Here is a 17,931-nt window from a genome sequence, read left to right on the forward strand (position 1 = left end):
TTATCACGGAGGCCCCATTTGAGCTCACTCTGTGAGCTTACTGCTGGTTGGAAAGAGTTGTTGCTTGCTGATTATGCCAAAAATCAGTTTGCAATCAGTCTTGTAGAGGGTACTTTTCATGATGAAAGGTACAAATTGGTTGAAGGATTGATACTGTACAAGGGAAGAATCTTCATAGTACCTGAATCTAAGTTAAAAGAGAAGATTTTGCAGACCTTCCATGACATTCCCCTTGCTGGTCACCAAGGTTATTTCAAGACATACAGGCAGATCCAGGAGAGATTCTCTTGGAAGGGGCTTAAAAATGATGTTTTGAAGTACATTAAAGAGTGTCATACATGTCAGAAGAACAAGGATGAGCACACTCTACCTGCTGGTTTGTTACAACCCTTGCCTATTCCCAGTCAAAAATGGGAAAGTATTTCCATGGATTTCATCACGGGGTTGCCTCGGGCTCAAGGAAAAGATAGTATTTATGTAGTGGTGGACAGACTTACAAAGTTTGCTCATTTCTTCCCCATTACCAGCTCTTTTACAGCAACACAAGTTGCTGAAGTGTTCTTCCGAGAGGTATTCAGACTGCATGGTTTACCGAAGAACATTGTGAGTGATAGGGACAGCAAGTTCCTAAGTGCCTTTTGGCAGGAAATTTTCAGATTGTGTGGGACTGTGCTCACTCCAAGCACCAGTTATCACCCCCAAACTGATGGACAGACCGAGATAGTAAATAAGTGGGTGGAAGGTTATCTCAGAAACTATGTCTCGGAACAGCAGAATACTTGGGTGAGGTGGCTTCACCTAGGGGAGTATTGTTACAATTCTTCCTATCACATGTCCATCCGGATGTCACCATTCATGGCACTATATGGTTATGAAGCTCCTAGCTTCGCAGACTTGGTATTTGGTGATAGCAGAACCCCTCAGGCGAAAGATATGATACAGCAAAGTTAGGATATTCTGAGAATCTTGAGGGACAATCTACAACATGCACAGAATCAGCAGAAGTTGTATGCTGATCAGCAGCGTATTGAGCGCACCTTTGAGGTGGGCGACATGGTTTATTTGAGGCTCCAGCCTTACAGGCAGTCTACTCTCAAGAAGAGTGGGGTTGAGAAATTGAAACCTCGATTCTATGGGCCTTTCAGAGTCAGTAGAAGGGTTGGAGAAGTGGCTTATGAGTTGGAATTACCGGCAAGCAGCAGGATCCATAATGTGTTTCATGTGTCTCGCCTTAAGAAGGCTTTGGGACATAATGTTGTTGCTTCAGCTGAGCTACCTCCACTTGATGAGGAGGGAGAGTTGGTTTTGGTTCCAGAAGCTGTCCTTGAATTCAGGGAGCGAACTTTGAGGAGAAGAGTGATCAGGGAATACTTGATCAAATGGAAGAATCTACCAGCAGAGGATGCTACGTGGGAGAATGAGGAGATTCTATTGCATCCAGCCTTACAGTTGCTTGAGGACAAGCAATTTTGGGGAGGGCGGACTGTAATGTCCCCTTCTCACTGATGTTCTTTCAGAGGTCCATTAGCCTATTCCTGAGACCCGTAGGCTAGGTGGAATGAGTAATCAGGGTCTAGCATCGATGAAACGAAGACTTACTATTTTTAGTAAGTCAGGGGATGACCATTCTGGTGCCATTGTCCGACCGAACACTCCTTGCTTTGCCTCTGGACGCGATGATCATATTTTTCTGAGCATTAATTCTTGACTTACTATTTTTAGTAAGTGGCTGGGTGGCACATTTCTATTTTTGGCAGTAGTCAGGGGTTTGAATTCTGCAGCAGTTTGTGGTCGTCTGGGTTCAGTTTCATCTTGGAGGTGATAATAATCAGTGCGGGAGATATTTGCAACATAATTAAATATTATTTCCTTTCCTAAGGTTAATATTTAATTAGTCTATTTATTGGCTGCTGGTTTATTAAATTTGGGATTAATGCCTGTTTAATCCTAAGTTTGGGCGAAATTCAATTATTTTATGGGATGTGAAATGTTTTTTTAAAAGGGATATTATTTCACTTTACATCGCCATTTTGTGCCTAAGTGTCCAACGTGGGTCCTCCCCTCTCTTGGGCGTGACTTTTGACTTAGGGAGTTGGGCGCTATTCTTGGGTCCACATGAAAGTGGAATGAAATTCAAATGCAAGCGTGGAATTTGGAGGGATGTCATTTGGATTTGAAGAATGAAGTTATAAATATGAGGCTTGGGTTCCCATTTGCAGCATCTTGAAAATCTGTAATGTTATGCTGCCGGATTGGCGACAGAACTTGAGGCTTCGGAGTGCGTCTCCCTAGTGCTACCCAGTTTCGTACTTGAAATACAGTACCTAGCTGTGCCTTGTATTCTCCTATCGCTTTCAGAGCTTTGCCATAGACATCTTGGTGTTGCAACGATTCTGGACTTGCTGGTTTTGCCTGTGGCTGAAACACATTTTTGCTCACATCTCTCTGTTGGTGCGTCTGATAGTTATGGGTATTATTCCTATCTTCCTTCCCAGCACTGGCAAATAAGTTTGTAAGTTTTTAGCACATTTGTTTGAGTATTGATTTAATTATGCAAAATCGAAATTCCTAGTCTAGGCGTGGGTTTTTTGGGTTGCATTGGGATGTGTGCAAAATAAAAAGAGGGTTGTTTGGGGTGTGGCTGTGATTGGTTGTCATTGTATTGGATGTATGGTGGGATTGGGCTTGATTTGAGTCAATTCGGGTAAGAATTGAGTGAGTTATGAGTATTTTCATGTTTTCATGGGCTGCTGGAACTGTACTTTCAGCCTGCAGAGCAGTGTAACAGAAAATTACAGTATTGTGTAGAAATCTGCAGTTAATCTTCTCATCTCATCTCCATATGGTAAGGATTGTTTCAATAGTACTGAGCATCCCATTCTATCTGCTTATTTTGTAATTCCCACTGCATAAGTGGAAGAGGCTGGCTTGCCGCCTTCTCAATTTTGTAATTCAGTTTTCTTTGATAAATAGTCCTCCCGCTGAAATATGCGGTAGAGTGATGCTTTAATGTAATGTCCTCCCACTGAATAAGTGGTCGAGTGATAAAGTTCAATGTTTTGGTCCTCCCGCTGAAATATGCGGTAGAGTGATTGTTAATATAATGTCCTCCCGCTGAAATACGCGGTAGAGTGATTGAACTTCTATTTCTTGTAATAGTTCCCTTGGTCGGTTTACCGCCAAGAAGTTTAGTTTCTATCCTGCTGGATAAGCAGAAGGGGATGGCTTGCCGCCCATGCAGTTGTAATGTTCAGTTTGTTTATTGATGCTGACGATCCTCGAAACACCGTATGCTCTCACCCTCCCAGTCTGGGCTCTCGGTGAACAAAAGGTGTAAGGGTTCCCTTTAGTTGTTTTGCTTATTACTCTAACCTTAACGGGTAATTGTTGTGGATGAATTGCTATTGGCCCGAAAAAAACAAAAAAAAATTAGTGGGATACTACATTGACGCCAAAGTTTTATAGCGTAGAGATGCTTGCATTGCCAAGGAGGGTGCCACCATATAGAGATGCAGAGGTTACTTTTGGTTATAGGGTCTGCATTTAAAAAGATATATTCAAATGAGGAGGCAAGAAATATCGTCTTGAGGGCATTTGGCCAATTTTATCTGCAAAATATCATGATGTTGTAGCTCTTCAAGCTAGATATGGGATGGATGCTGATGAGTGGTGGTATGTACATGGTCAAGGCTCCATTGTCTTGCAGCCTCTTGCAATTAAAATTCTCTCCCAAGTATGTATGTTTTTTATTTTTTATTTTTATCATTTTCCAATTCCATTTGATGCTATCATATTAAAATATTTTTTATTTTATAATTTATAAATTTATAATTACGTTTAAATAGGTTGCAAGTTCTTTTTCAGCTAAGGAGAATTGGAATACATACTCCATTCACTCCGTCAAGCGTAATTGTTTGTGTGCAAATGAAGTAGAGGATTTGGTTTGTGTACACTCCAACCTTTGTCTATTGTCACATAAGAAACCTGAATATAGGTATAGGTATTGTTGACGTGTTTTTAATAACTACGTCGAACACATAATAAAGTTGCCTAACGGTCACTTCACTCTCTCTTGATCAAAGTGCGATTGCATGCTAAGATTGCAAGAAGTTCAAACAGTCGAATCCAAGGTTCCTTTATGCTACGGACGTGACTCAGTTGGCTGATGTGATTGCTGGTAATCCAAGGGGCCTTACGTTTGCATCATTCTTTCACTTCTTTGTTGTGGCTGGAATTCCATCATCGGATATGGCAATTCTGCGATGCTGCTGCTTTGAACAGACTAAAATGAACTGAAAGTAAAAGGGAAAGGGTTTTAGAAGGATCTAAATCTATTCCTAAGGGTGGGATTATCAACAGTTAATGCTTTGGTGGACAAATTCCAAATAAACCAAGCTCTGCTTCGCCAAGATTAACTACAACTCTGCAAGAACCGGTGCAATCTTCTGAGGATGTTGAAGGATTTTCACATTGAGAAAGTGTATTTGAATACCCAACACGACGCAATCCAAATGACTATTCTGAATTGAACTTAGCACAAATTTGGGGGTTCAGGCTAACTTTACACTGCAACTTACAATCAGCAAGATGCAAAAAGTATGAACCATGTAAATTCATCAAACACCATTACATTCTCTATTGAAATCAAAGCACTTTATCTAACAACTGAGAAAATAAAATTATACTCTAAGTGAGGAAGGTGAAACCATGCAAGTTTTGAAAAATAACTTAAGTGGACACCATTAGAGAACAATGTTTCACTGTTATTATCTCAAAACTTATCGCAACAATTTCATACAAGTCTCCATCCCTTTTACAAATGAGGGGGGTCACCCCTTTATATAAGCTTCAAGCCCTAGCTACATACAAAACCCTAATTAGGGTTTTCCCAAAAGATTCTCCACTCAAGATGCAACAAGGTGGGAATCAGCAATAAATACCCCATAAAGCCCATATACAATTAATTACAATCCTGCCGAAAATGGCACCCATAAAGCATTAATTTACCATTACATTTAAAAAGTGCCCACTATGCAATGTATGTACCCTCGTGCAAAACTCACCCATGATGCCATAAATGCACCATCATCTCCTGAACGTGATGGCTGCATGTAGAAGGAATCTGCCATAAATTCAACATGCAATGATCGGGTCTCCATTTGGTCAAATATTCCGGTAATGAATGCGCCACTCTATTGCCATGCATTCAATAGATCCTCGCCATGCAAGTGGACCCTGCCGTCGTATATCCGCTCCTGCACATCTCAAATTGTTGGAGAGGGAAAATTTGATTTAGGAAGAATTTTCTTGAAGTCTCTTCAACTTTCCTTGCTTGAAGAAGGTTTTTCATCAATTCTGCACATTTCCTATTTTTTAGGAAAATTTCCAAATTAGGGTTCCACGGTCTAGGAGAGAAAATTCTCCTACGAATCCAAATCTGTAAAAGTTTTGAAATTTGGATGTGATTTGATGCCCGAGAATGAATTTTTAAAAACTTTTCCTGGGGGAAATTTCTTGTTCAGTTCATCCCTGATTCCTTCCTTGCCAAGAAATTGTTTTCCCACCTTCAATTCATCCCGGCATGGAATTCATGTTGTGAAGGAATTCTCCTTTGAAAAGAAATTTGTTCCTTATCCCTGAGGAAGGAAATTCTTCATGCCTTAGCCAATTTTCATGATTTCCAAGAACTATGTCGTGAAGGAAGGAATTTCCATCACTTAGTCAATTTTTTTTTTTTTTTAGAATTTTTTCTTTTTGGGTGCAATTCTTTCTTGAGGAAGGATTTTTTTTTTGTGCTCTTTGAATTCATCACATTCACAGGGAGCTTTTTGACCAATTTGCCACATTTCCTATTTTTTAGGAATATTCCTTAAATTTAGGACCCGGGTCTAGGAGAGAGAGAATTCTCCCACGAGTCCAAATTTGCAAAAATTTTCGGATTCTGATAATAATTGGTGTCTAAAAATGGTCCTCCTTGACCCTTGGATTTTCCATACCTTAGAAGATTTTCTGAATTTTCAATCCTAGGCGTGGATTTTTCACTAGAGAGGGAATTTCATCAATTTTGTGAATTCTCCATGACTTCTTGATTTTGGCGCCCAGCTGGAGAGTAGGGCAGAATTTTGCATTGGTGGAGGATTTAGTGAATTCGTGAATCCTCCATGACTCATTGATTTTGGTGCCCAGCTGGAGAGTAGGGCGGAATTTTCCATAGGTTGAGGATTTAGTGAATTTGTGAATCCTCCATGCCCCCTTGATTTTGGCACCTATCCTTCATCTTGGGCGGAATTTTGCATTGGTGGAGGATTCAATGAATTTGTGAATCCTCCATGCCTCCTTCATTTTGGCGTCCAGCAGGAGAGTAGGGGAGAATTTTCCATTGGTGGAGGATTCAGTGAATTTGTGAATCCTCCATGCCTCCTTGATTTTGGCCCCTATCCTTCATCTTGGGCGGAATTTTCCACTGGTGGAGGATTCAATGAATTTGTGAATCCTCCATGCCTCCTTGATTTTGGCACCTGTCCTTGGCTAGTGGCAGAATTTTGCATTGGTGAAGGATTCAATGAATTTGTGAATCCTCCATGCCTTCTTCATTTTTGCGCCTGTCCTTGGCCTGGGGTGGAATTTTGCATTGGTGGAGGATTCAATGAATTTGTGAATCCTCCATGCCTTTTTCATTTTGGCGCCCAGCTGGAGAGTAGGGCAGAATTTTCCACTGGTGGAGGATTCAGTGAATTTGTGAATCCTCCATGCCTCCTTGATTTTGGCTCCTGTCCTTCATCTTGGGCGGAATTTTCCATTGGTGGAGGATTCAATGAATTTGTGAATCCTCCATGCCCATGCCTCCTTGATTTTGGCGCTTGTCCTTGGCCTGGGGCAGAATTTCTTATTGGTGGAGGGTTCAATGAATTTGTGAATCCTCCATGCCTTCTTCATTTTGGCGCCCAGCTGTGGCCTGGGGCGGAATTTTGACTTGGTGGAGGATTCAGTGAGTTTGTGAATCCTCCATGCCTCCTTGATTTGGATGGATTTTGAGCCCCTTCCGGATTAGGCCACCACATAAGGATTTGGAATGATTTTCCTAGACTTAGAGAAATTTCCCGAGCTTTCCATTTTAGGAGTGGGCTTCCAGCACTCGACCATCTTCTGGCTTTCTCTGTCTGCTTTCTAACTTTCCGGAATTAGAAATAGTTGCAAATGCCTGATCTTTGTCGCCTTGCTCGAATGGTCCTGTCAGAACAAACTTTCCAAAAATAAAAAACTTTAAAGTGTTAGTGTTAGACCCCTAGACAGGACACAGGAATGACTTACTATAAATAGAAACTTACTAAAAATAGTAAGTTTGATTTTTGGCAAAATGACGACATTCCGGGACTCACTAAAATCCCTAAAAAATAGGAACTTTCTAAAAATAGAAAGTTGCTCCGTTTTTGCTCAAATTTTACTGGGAGGTTCCTTGAAGGGTCTTGATTCCAGTCCTATGTTCATTTTTTCCAAAACCCTAACAAAAACCCCTAAAATCTAGGACAAAAGGCAGAAACCCTAAAAAAGGACAAAACATGCCCTAAACTTCACCAAACTCGCTCAAACGAAAAGCAGACTAAACCCGAATGACCCTCGAATACTTGCGAAGTGAAGAGACTGACAAGACTGCCACGAAAAGACCCAAAAATGAAGCCAAAAGACCAGAAAGGCCTAAACAGTAGGGGGTCTCCATTTGCAATAGGGCGATGTGTGAAAACATCACAACATGTACGGAATTGGGTATGGATTCATGGGTATGATGTGTGTGTGTGTGTGTGTGTGTGTGTGTGTTCATGCCTTGTGTGTGTGTGTATGTGGTCATGCCTTGGGGGAGTCAAGCAAATCCATCTATTAAATGCTTCAGAGTATGCAAATAATATATTTTTTCTTGATATTTATGTTAGAGATTTTATCCATCTCAATTGAATGATTCTCTTGATTGGTTAATTGTACATTATTAATAAGCATAATCTTTCTCGGACATCCTCTAAACCCCATCCTTAAATTCTTGCATATTAGGAACATCCTTCAGTCCCTAGACTATTGACATAGATTGCTTCCAAATGGGATCAAGGCATAATATATGTGTAGTTATTATCTTTTAAGTTATGCTTGATGTGAATTGTTTATGTGGGCACACAACCCTTTCTAGTACCCTTTTTCCCTAGATAGATTCTTTGCAATTGCTACCCACAAAGGGAGGCATTTAATTTCAAAAGTAATTGGTTGCCATGACCATTACTTGTTTTCTATTTTCATCTAATGCCCGGTCCTAATAAATTAATGTCACCTCTTGAACCAAGTAATGGAAGTTCTATTCACATGGTTTGTAAGATGATTGTCTACTCACTAAAAATTAAATATTATAATCAAATCTATATGAAAGTTTAAATAGTCTACATGGTGGTTTTTTAGTTTGATCTAATGCCAATTTGGTTTGTTTAAGTTATCTTTTTAGTTTACGATCCAAGGGAGATTACTTCTCCCTTGGATTTGAATCAACAAGATGCCTTTTATTTTTTTCTAGACAATTTATTGAGACAATGCCATATACATGGTTGTGTTAGCCTATAAATGCAATAGCTCAAAGTGCAACAACATTACTTGTAAATGTGAGTGTGAGGCACTATTGATACCGAATATTGCTAGTTTTTGTTTCAAATCTTGTTGAGGTTGTCTAACTAAACTAGAAAGGAAAAAATTTAAAAAGAATTTAAGATGTCCTAATCATAGTTACATTTCAATTAAAGTAATAATCTAATGAAACAAAAGAATTTCTTAGCATATACTAATTCAGAACTGCATTACAATGAAAGGAAAACTAACCAAATGAAATAATCTCGTTAACATATACTATTTACATCTGAGAATAGGATATTTAGATCTATCCTTAAAACTTAATTGGAATCAAAATATATAAACTGTCAATCAATAGAATTAGTATAAAAATTTACACAGTCATCTAAACATCCTTATTTTCCAATTAAATTGCTATTGCCCCATTGCTTTTCATAACCATATAACAATTGAATGTTGTAATTCAGAATATAATCTACATGCAAAATTGAATAAGGACATTGTCAATACATGGAAATCAAAATGATTACATATAATGTTATCAGCTAACTAACAAGTTACAAAATAACTAACTTCATTATATTTCTCAAGAAAATTTACAAACTTAATTAATATTATTCAAATCCTTAGCAATGTTTTCAAATTGATAATTTGTCCCATTGAGTAAACAAAACTTCTTCCTGCAAATTTCCTATTGTTCTATTCATTTTGAGAATGTTGAAAAGTCATCAATTAGTAAAGTTGATAATTGCATTATTGAGGCATATAGTTTAGATATGGTGTAATGAGATTAAATTTCACCATTAGAAGTTAATTTATAATCAATACAAGATTTTCAAGTGACTATTATCTCAACTTTTTTGTCTCTATAATGTGGTAGTTAAAGTTTCCAACTTGAACAATTCTCTAAAGTTTGATCGATTTTCTAGTAAAAATCTTATTTGTACTTATTCAGGAATTTCCTTAAGTTAGAGAATGAAATGATCTAAGAATAAATTGTTTAGGGCTATTTGTAAAACTAGTTACAGCAATTGCAACAAAACTTTCAACTAGTTGGTTTGGTAGGATATATATAAAGCACTGCAAGTAAAATTTATTGATCAATTTGCATTACTAAGCTAAGTAAATAATTAAATGATGACATCGCCAAAGCATTTAAACTAAGCAATTTTATTTGATGATAAGAAGTAAACAACTTACTAGCATTACAATATCTATTCAACCTGCATTCTCAAGTAACAATGAATATTAACAAGTTAACTAGCATGCTTGATAATGTTTCCATCGACTCTTACCACTATGTTTCTAACCCCTAGCACAGTTAAACTCATCTTAAAAAATTCATGTAAAAGTAAAATAAAATAAAAGATAAATTCCTCTATCGAACCTGCTTGAGAAAACAAAGTTAAGATCTTGTTTAAAGATTAGAAGAGTTACTGATTTATATTCTATAATCAAGGAGAAATCTATAAACCTTAATATAGATCATTTCCATAGTTGCATCCTTGAGTATAAAAACAAGAAAATGATGAATTATCTGTCTTGATGTTCTTTGGAAAGCAAGTCAATCACACACATCTCTTATCATGGTTAGACATGCTTAATCCATGTGGTGAACATTCAGAAATATGGTGCCATGGTGATAGGACAAATTAACAACAAATTTAACCAATTAAGAGACTTTCATAAATTTTTTAATTTCCATTTTGCTGCTTGCATAAGTTGGTTATTCATCCATGCATTGCATTTTATGTGTCTGTCACAATAACATTGGCTCATTTTTTAGGTTTGTAATTTATACTGTTTCTAAATCTATGGCTGCTATTGTTGCAAGTTTACAACATTATTTCACTTTTAGGTTTGTAACTTTGGGCGTCTTGCTAAATCTTTGTTTGTTCCAGGTTTGCAAAATTATTAATTTATTTAAATTTCTTTTAGTGATAAAATATATGATGATTATTTTGTCCTTTTTTGTCAGGTTTATTGGCTTCAATTTGGGCGGTATTTTGCCCGAGGACCTATTGTGAGTTTCCCTCAGACATCGCTTTATAGTTTATCCATGTCAAATATATTCAGAATTTTATATTCATTTTATTCAATTCATGTAATGTTACACCTCTGTTATGCAAATCTTGGAAATAAAAATATTTGAAAATTGCAATCTTTAAGTTTTGGAATTGTATGAGGATCTGGGAGGTGCAATATCACCAGGTCCTTGATTTATTCCCTGGGTTTTGCCTATTGTGAAGTCTCTAAAAGTTTCAATAATAAAAGCTTGGTACAATATATTCTTTAGAAATACAGTTGTGAACTTCTTAGGATCATACAACTATAAATAATTTGACAAATTGATGCAGGAGCATCCGGGTGCACAAGCAATCCTGCACTACCAAAAAGAATCAAAGAAATTAAACTTTTTTTTTCAGGAGGTGGATGATCCAAGAAATTGGACTTTTTTTTTTTGCAAGTTTTAATGTTCAAATTTTACACTTGGAAGTAATAACTCTACGCCAAAATAAGGAAGGATTATTTATTGCCTCATGAAACTCCCTTTTGTCTTTTGGCAGCTGCTTTTTTGAGCTGGAAGTGAACCCAAGATGCCTAGTAGTGGGATTTGTTGGATTGGTCCTGAAATGGCAGTTTTTTGAAAAGAATTTGAAAATATTTCATGCCAAAATTAATGTGGAGATAAAATAGGTGTTTCCCATGACCAAGCAAAGAGGGAAAAGCATTTCTCATTTGCAGGTATTGCTGCAAGAAGAAAAACTATGCCCGGATGGTCAGACGTGAAGAAAAATGAAAGTTGAAGTAAGGATACGAAAGAAGTAGGTTGCAAGAAAGCTTCCATGAATCCATGAAAACTGGTTACAAAGAAAAGAGGGTTGGTTATCTTTGCGTGTTGCTGGTTTGAAGGTTCAAGACCAGATTTGCATGAGTTTTCAAAGTTGTGATTGTTTATTTTGGATTTTTCTATGCATGCATGTTGTGGGCTCTACTGTAGCTTGTAGAACAAGATTGTAAACTTTGTTTGATTTAAAATAAATATTATTTTTCCAGCAAATTTGTCTTCATAAGTGTGTATGAATTGTTCTTTTATTCTCATTTCTCTTTTCTAAATTATCTGTGAGATTAAAAGAGTTGAGGGTTTGTGGATTTTGCTGCAACAATTGACAATCCTAGTGGATTCTCATTGTTGATCTGCATCACAAATCAATACCCTCACCATTCTCAAGCAAAAGACAGAATGAAATGTAACACGAGGCTTAGGTATTCCTATACTATTTCATAATTTTACTGATAAAGAAGTATGGATTAGGCAATGTTAGTCGAATGCGAGAAGAAAACCACATTATCAGCAAAAAGTAGTATAGAGATCAAAACATGTTGCAGTGTACAGCTATTATCAACATGGTATGCTTTCAAATGTCTCTATAAATGCAAAAGAGAGTTAGCAAGAGAGAAAGCCCCTCTCTAATTAAAATGGTATTTACAAAACTAGAGAGACCATGGGAAGTTGAAAATTGACCAACGTTCCTCTCATAGTAGAGACCCATGATAGAACAATTAAAGAATCTGAAATATAAGTATCATACAACTTCAAGAATAGATCATGCCATTTGTTTTTATATTACCATGGCTGATATGGAAGGAGAGGAATGATATGATTTTTAGAGACATAAGGTGGGGATGCACCGACTACAAAATTAAAGTCTAGCATTGGCAACCCTTTCCAATGGTAAGGTAGAACTTCATTGTCTGATCTGAGTGCCATAACAAATATGAAATGGGATGCCTCATAATGTGGTTGCTTGAAATCCAATTTTGATGGAGTAGTTCACTCCATGGTAACCTCAGTGAAGCTGCTTGTTAAGGATTCGCTTGCAACGGTGATGAATTGTTAAGAACTTGGAACCTACATCTAACAATACGATAGAATTCACCATAGTAGTCACTAGTTTACAGATGACAAATAAATTGAAATGAAAAGAATACATGCTTTGATGGTGATTCCCTTATGGTGATCAATATCATGAAAATGCCACTATGTTTGAACGTGAAGTGAAAGAATTCATGGAAGAGGCAGTATAATTTCACTAAACAATGTGTTTGTCCACTGTTTTAGAGAATTCAATCAAGTCTGAATTTTCTAGCAATATGAAGATTGATGAAAGGGACGTGGGCCAAACTATTTAGCTATAATTTTTTTGACCTACATAGTGATCTAGAAGCCAAAAATCAAGACAAAACAAGAAAATCTACCTATTTTTGTGGTTAGTGAATCACAAATTTGCATGATTAATATCTATTCCAAGCACTTAAATGTAATTCCTAACATGCAATGTAAATCCAATGTAAACAAGGAATTCATTACTGTAGGACTCTTCAAGTCTCCTACAATTGCTCTCAATTGTGGAGTACAGATATTCAGTCCTCTCACTATTATTATAAGAATTGATTCTACAGTAAGAGCTGGTCAATATGCCAACCAGGAACCAACGGAATCACTTAATAATTTGGTCTAAAGATAGAATACATGAATATTGGCCAAGGAAGGGGCAAACACGAAATTGGATAGGCTTTGTGGACTAAGATGGTGTGTAAAGAAAATAGGGATGAAATGCAAGGGTATTTATAGATAAGACCTCCTAACCACTTGGTCCAATCATGTGATGATGCCTGGTTAATTTATCTCAGTTGAAAATAGTTTGCTTGCATAACACTAGATTTGTCTGTTATCTATTTGATCCATTGGACACTGCAGTGGACACATGGCAACATTTCTTGTTTGAAGTTCATGGAAAATGTCTATTAATAGTGAATAGGAACTGCTTTACATTGTTGCACATGTATTAGACACTTCTTATGTGCATATCTATTACAATGTGGTCCCAACAAACCTGGCACATTTAAAGGAACCAGTAGGGGGCAGGAGAGAGTTATTTGCAGAACAATGAATATGATAGGAACATCCACCCCTTACTTATGTAAGGGATGTAAACCCAAAGTGTGCCAAGTTTGTTGTGACCTTTATTGTGACCATTAGTGAAGTGCTACTTCTGTAACTGTCGAGCTGCCATTGCTTTCTACAGTGTTGTGGTTTTGAAATTTGTTAAAATTGTCTATTTTCAAATGTTAGAAATGCATGGTGTTCATTTCATTGGCATGCCAGTGGAATTTAAGTCTGTAAATTCTGATGAGAATTGGCTTATGGCACTAAAAGTGGTGCTGTTTAATCTTCCTGACAAGGAAAAGCTCGTTTGACAGTAACAATTGGGAATTATGAATGAATGGCAATGTGGCTATGATGTGTGCAGAACTTCACATGGTAGATGTGGCCATGGAGGTGCAGAGAGAGCCTGCTAGTTTGGACTGGTTGCTTTGGTAGAACTTAAGATTGATGCAAATGGAAAAGGTGGAGTTGTTTATGTGGACCTAGAAGCCAATGTATTTGGGTGCTGTTAATCTTCTTGACAAGGCAAAGCTTTCTCAACAATAACAATTGGGAATTATGGATGCATGGCAATGTGGCTATGACGTGTGCAGAGCTTCACATGGTAGATGTGGTCATGGAGGTGTAGAGAGAGCCTGCCAGTTTGGACTGGTTGCTTTGGTAGAACTTGAGATTGATGCAAATGGAGAAGGTGTAGGTGTTTATGTGGATCTAGAAGCCAACCATTACAATATGTTTGGGTGCTGTTAATCTTCCTGACAAGGCAAAGCTCGATCGACAATAACAATTGGGAACTATGGATGCATGGCCACATGGCTATGATGTGTGCAGAGCTTCACATGGTAGATGTGGTCATCCTGCCAGTTTAGACTGGTCGCTTTGGCAGAACTTGATATTGATGCAAATGGAAAAGGTGGAGGTGTTTATCTTGGACCTAAGTCAACCATTGCAATATGTTTGGGTGCTACTTTATTTGAGTTGGAATTCCTGTTGGCATATTTGTCATTGATGTCACTGGCTTCATGCTGGTTTCTATCTGCACATCAAGACAAGATCAGATCAAGCAACAAAATAATGGCTTATTAATAAAACTCAAGAATTAATCATTATGCTTATTACCTTTGCAGCATTAATAACACCTTGTTCAGATTTTATCGGGTTGTGCTTTGAATTTGTGTTGTGCTTTTTACTATGGAATGCAGTTATAACTATCTTTGCTAAACTAAAAACTAAATAACTATAACTGCCATTATACTCTAAGATAACTACAGTCTTTCGAAAGTCTTGAACAAATTATGTAGAAAGGTCATCAAACGTTATTTGGAAGAGATTATAAGTTTATTGTTATAAAGAAGCAGTTGTAACTGCCAACCGCCATCTGTCCTCAGTTAGTTGTGGATCAGAAACTGCCAACAACAGTTCAACATTTTTATATAGGTGTGTATTCAAGATAAAGGGTGTTACGATTTCTGAAAAAAAAGTTAATACGTAAATGTGATAAGAAAAGTAGACTCTGGAAACATTCAAAGGAGCAGAGATATGCAATAGAAATCTAAGAGAAAGAAGACGTCGGTGTGTAGTCAGTTTCTAAAGGTGATGTGTGAAGCCTGAGTTTATTCAACGTGGAGGCCTGGAGATAAGGGTAACGCATTTGGAATTCCGAAACTGTTTATAGAGAACAATCTTGTGTCTTGTTTCAGATTCTCAGGTATAAGTTTTACAGATGTTCTTTCTGTGATTGATGTTTCCATTAAAAGATTATTCACATGCATCTATTGTACTGTAGCAGTAACAATATTGATGATATAAACTTCAGTTCTTAATCTTGGAATATCACAGCCCCTTAAGACTTTTTGAATGATGATTTCTTGATTGGTTAGAATATCGTGCTTCAGAATTCAGAGATAGATTGTACTCAGATTGAACTGTTCATCCTCAGTACATCATTCTTTCAGACATACAGGGACATCCTAACCTTTCAGTTTGGTCTACTTGTTTTTAGTGCATTATTTTTGCAGATACACAGAGACTTGTTGACTTCCAGTTTAGTTTGTGTGAAGCATCCTTGCAGATGTACAGAAGAAAGTTGATATCCAAATTGTTTTCATAGTTGTTCAATGCATTTCTTTCTGTCAGCTCAAGGATATATTAACGTTTAGATTGTCCAGGAATATTTGGAAGAGAGGATTCTTGACAATTCTCACTAGGGAGCAGTGGTAGTTGGACCTAGATCAAAGATCCTGCTGGGTGAATCAAACGTTGTTTTGGAATCTAGGGATCAATGTTTCATAAGAAATAGCCTTTGGGCATCATTAACAAATCAACAAAACCATTGGGTTTTCAATTCTCCTGAGCCTGGGTCTTAGCATTTTGGGTTTTGGGAAGGCACCTGTGAACCTGCATGTTAATCCTTTTTCTTTGAGCATTCATATTCTTTGCTGCATCTCATCCATGGAGCAGGAAGCTTTAGAGGCAATGCCCACCTTTGGGTAGCAACTGTTTTTCTTTTTGGCTGGAAGGTAGCTCTAATGGCATTCTTCATGCAATGACTTTGCTTGAAATTTCATGGTTCAACTCTGGAGATCGGTGGCTCCTCCTCAGAGGAGTCATTTGGAGTTAAGCATCTTGCATCTGGTCCATTGTTTGTCATTTTGCAGACTTTACAAGGGACCATAGGATTAGATTTAAGGCAGGATACCATGGCCTCCTCAGAAAGGCAGAATCTTATTGTAGTTAGCTCAAGTCAGCTGGGAACACTGATTTGTCGATATTATTGGTGCTTAGGTTCTGGTTTGAGGTGTCAAGGTCATTTAGAGAGTAGTCTCCTAGCTTCCCATCCACTGGTGTTTGGATGTTGCTATTTCTTTCTGTGGGTACTTCTTGTCAGCATGGATTTTAGTTGTGATGAGACAACTCAGAGACTGTATGCCATCCCTATACTAGCATCTCCCAATGCTGGGATCTTTTGTTGCCATCACAGGGACTTGTTGCCGAGTTGATGTAGATTCCTCCATCACCACCATGGAAGCTTGTTGCCAAGTTTAGTTATGTTGTGCCTATACTTATGGTTAAAGAGAAGTGCTGCATGCAAATATTTTTTAGTAAACAATGGGTGAGTGATTGATGCAAATATCCATCATTGTAAGAGAGTCTTCATGAAAGGTTTAGATGGCTATATATGTTTAGTTGTAGTTTTGGAGCAGGGTACCGTCAACTAAGTCATTAACTTTTCTTATACACCAGGCAAATATTGAAATCAATGTTTTCGAATTTGTAGTGCTTGACTTGGTGAACACTCTTAAACTCTTTATTCTTCTCGGGCTTGTGTTTTAAATGTCAAGGGTTGACATTATGATATTTGATCCATTGAGATAAAAATAACAGAAAAAATAAAGCAAGAGAAATTAGTTTTGGAGTTTGCTTTACATAATAAATGCACTTCCTGATGCTCAGCTATTTTTCCTATAAGTCTGTCTTAAAAAAATGGTTAGTTAAATTTAGAAAAATGATAAAAAATCATACTAACTACTAATAAAATCCAGTTTAAACTAGAGGATAGTTGTATTTCATTTTCATTTGATTTGCATTTGTTATAGTTATGATCTCTTCTGTTATTGATCTTTCTTAAACATCCTTATAATGCTGGGATGGCATTTGACTCAAAAAGCTTTTTTTTTTCGATTCAGTTCTCCACAATCAATATTCTGGAGGTTATAATTATTAGTTTATGAACTTGTGATTTGTATGCTTTCAGGAAAGGGATGATTATGCACTTGAGCTAGCCATGGGTGATGAATAAAAATTCTTCTCTCCATCAAGCTTAAGCACTTCGACTGATTGGAGGGTAAAGGACACAGAAGGCCTTGCAGAGAAGCATGCAGTTATAATGATAACTATTTTTTCGTTGCAAATTCCTGCTGAAATCTCATGATGTTTTCAGCACCGAAGCTATGTCATCCATTATTACGTTGAACAAAATAACATATGATCTGTCACTGCATTTGTGCTAAGGTGTTAGAAACACACAAAAGATTTACAATATAGCTGTTATGTTTTCAGGTTTAGTCTATTTTTTTAGGGTTTATTGCTGGTTAATTGATCATTGTTTACATCTAATCACGTAGCATTTCAACGATGCCCTCCAAATTAACTTTGATATGAATGCCAACTTTCCCAGCATGATCCAGCCTTCCTAAGGGAGAGGGTAGAGTTTATTTTTAGTACTCTTTTATAGGCTGAATTTCTGATTGAGCTAGTTTAGATTTTCTGTACGGTTTGTTTTAATTAGTTTTAAATAACAAAACACCTACACATTTAATGAACTTTTCTCATATTATTGAAATGCTATTTACAATGGAGAGGAAAGACTCCATATAAAG

The 17,931-nt window shown here is 37.2% G+C and overlaps 1 protein-coding gene across 3 annotated transcripts in view; it reads left to right on the forward strand.

The window, feature by feature from the left end:
- Positions 1-17,616, forward strand: part of LOC131056800 (ferredoxin C 2, chloroplastic) — a 122,249-nt gene extending 104,633 nt beyond the window's left edge. The window contains exons 5-7 of one of the 3 annotated variants that reach the window (XM_057991072.1): positions 10,580-10,624; positions 10,959-11,030; positions 17,307-17,616. In XM_057991072.1, coding sequence (XP_057847055.1) covers positions 10,580-10,624; positions 10,959-11,030; positions 17,307-17,351 — 162 coding nt within the window. In that variant the 3' untranslated portion in view covers positions 17,352-17,616. Of the gene's footprint in view, positions 1-10,579; positions 10,625-10,958; positions 11,031-11,168; positions 11,650-17,306 lie in introns of those variants that run through there. The other 2 variants (XM_057991073.2, XM_057991074.1) reach the window with 2 other exon arrangements.
- The last annotated feature ends 315 nt before the right edge of the window (positions 17,617-17,931 follow it).

Source organism: Cryptomeria japonica, chromosome 4, assembly GCF_030272615.1.
Source record: "Cryptomeria japonica chromosome 4, Sugi_1.0, whole genome shotgun sequence".
Taxonomy (NCBI): domain Eukaryota; kingdom Viridiplantae; phylum Streptophyta; class Pinopsida; order Cupressales; family Cupressaceae; genus Cryptomeria; species Cryptomeria japonica.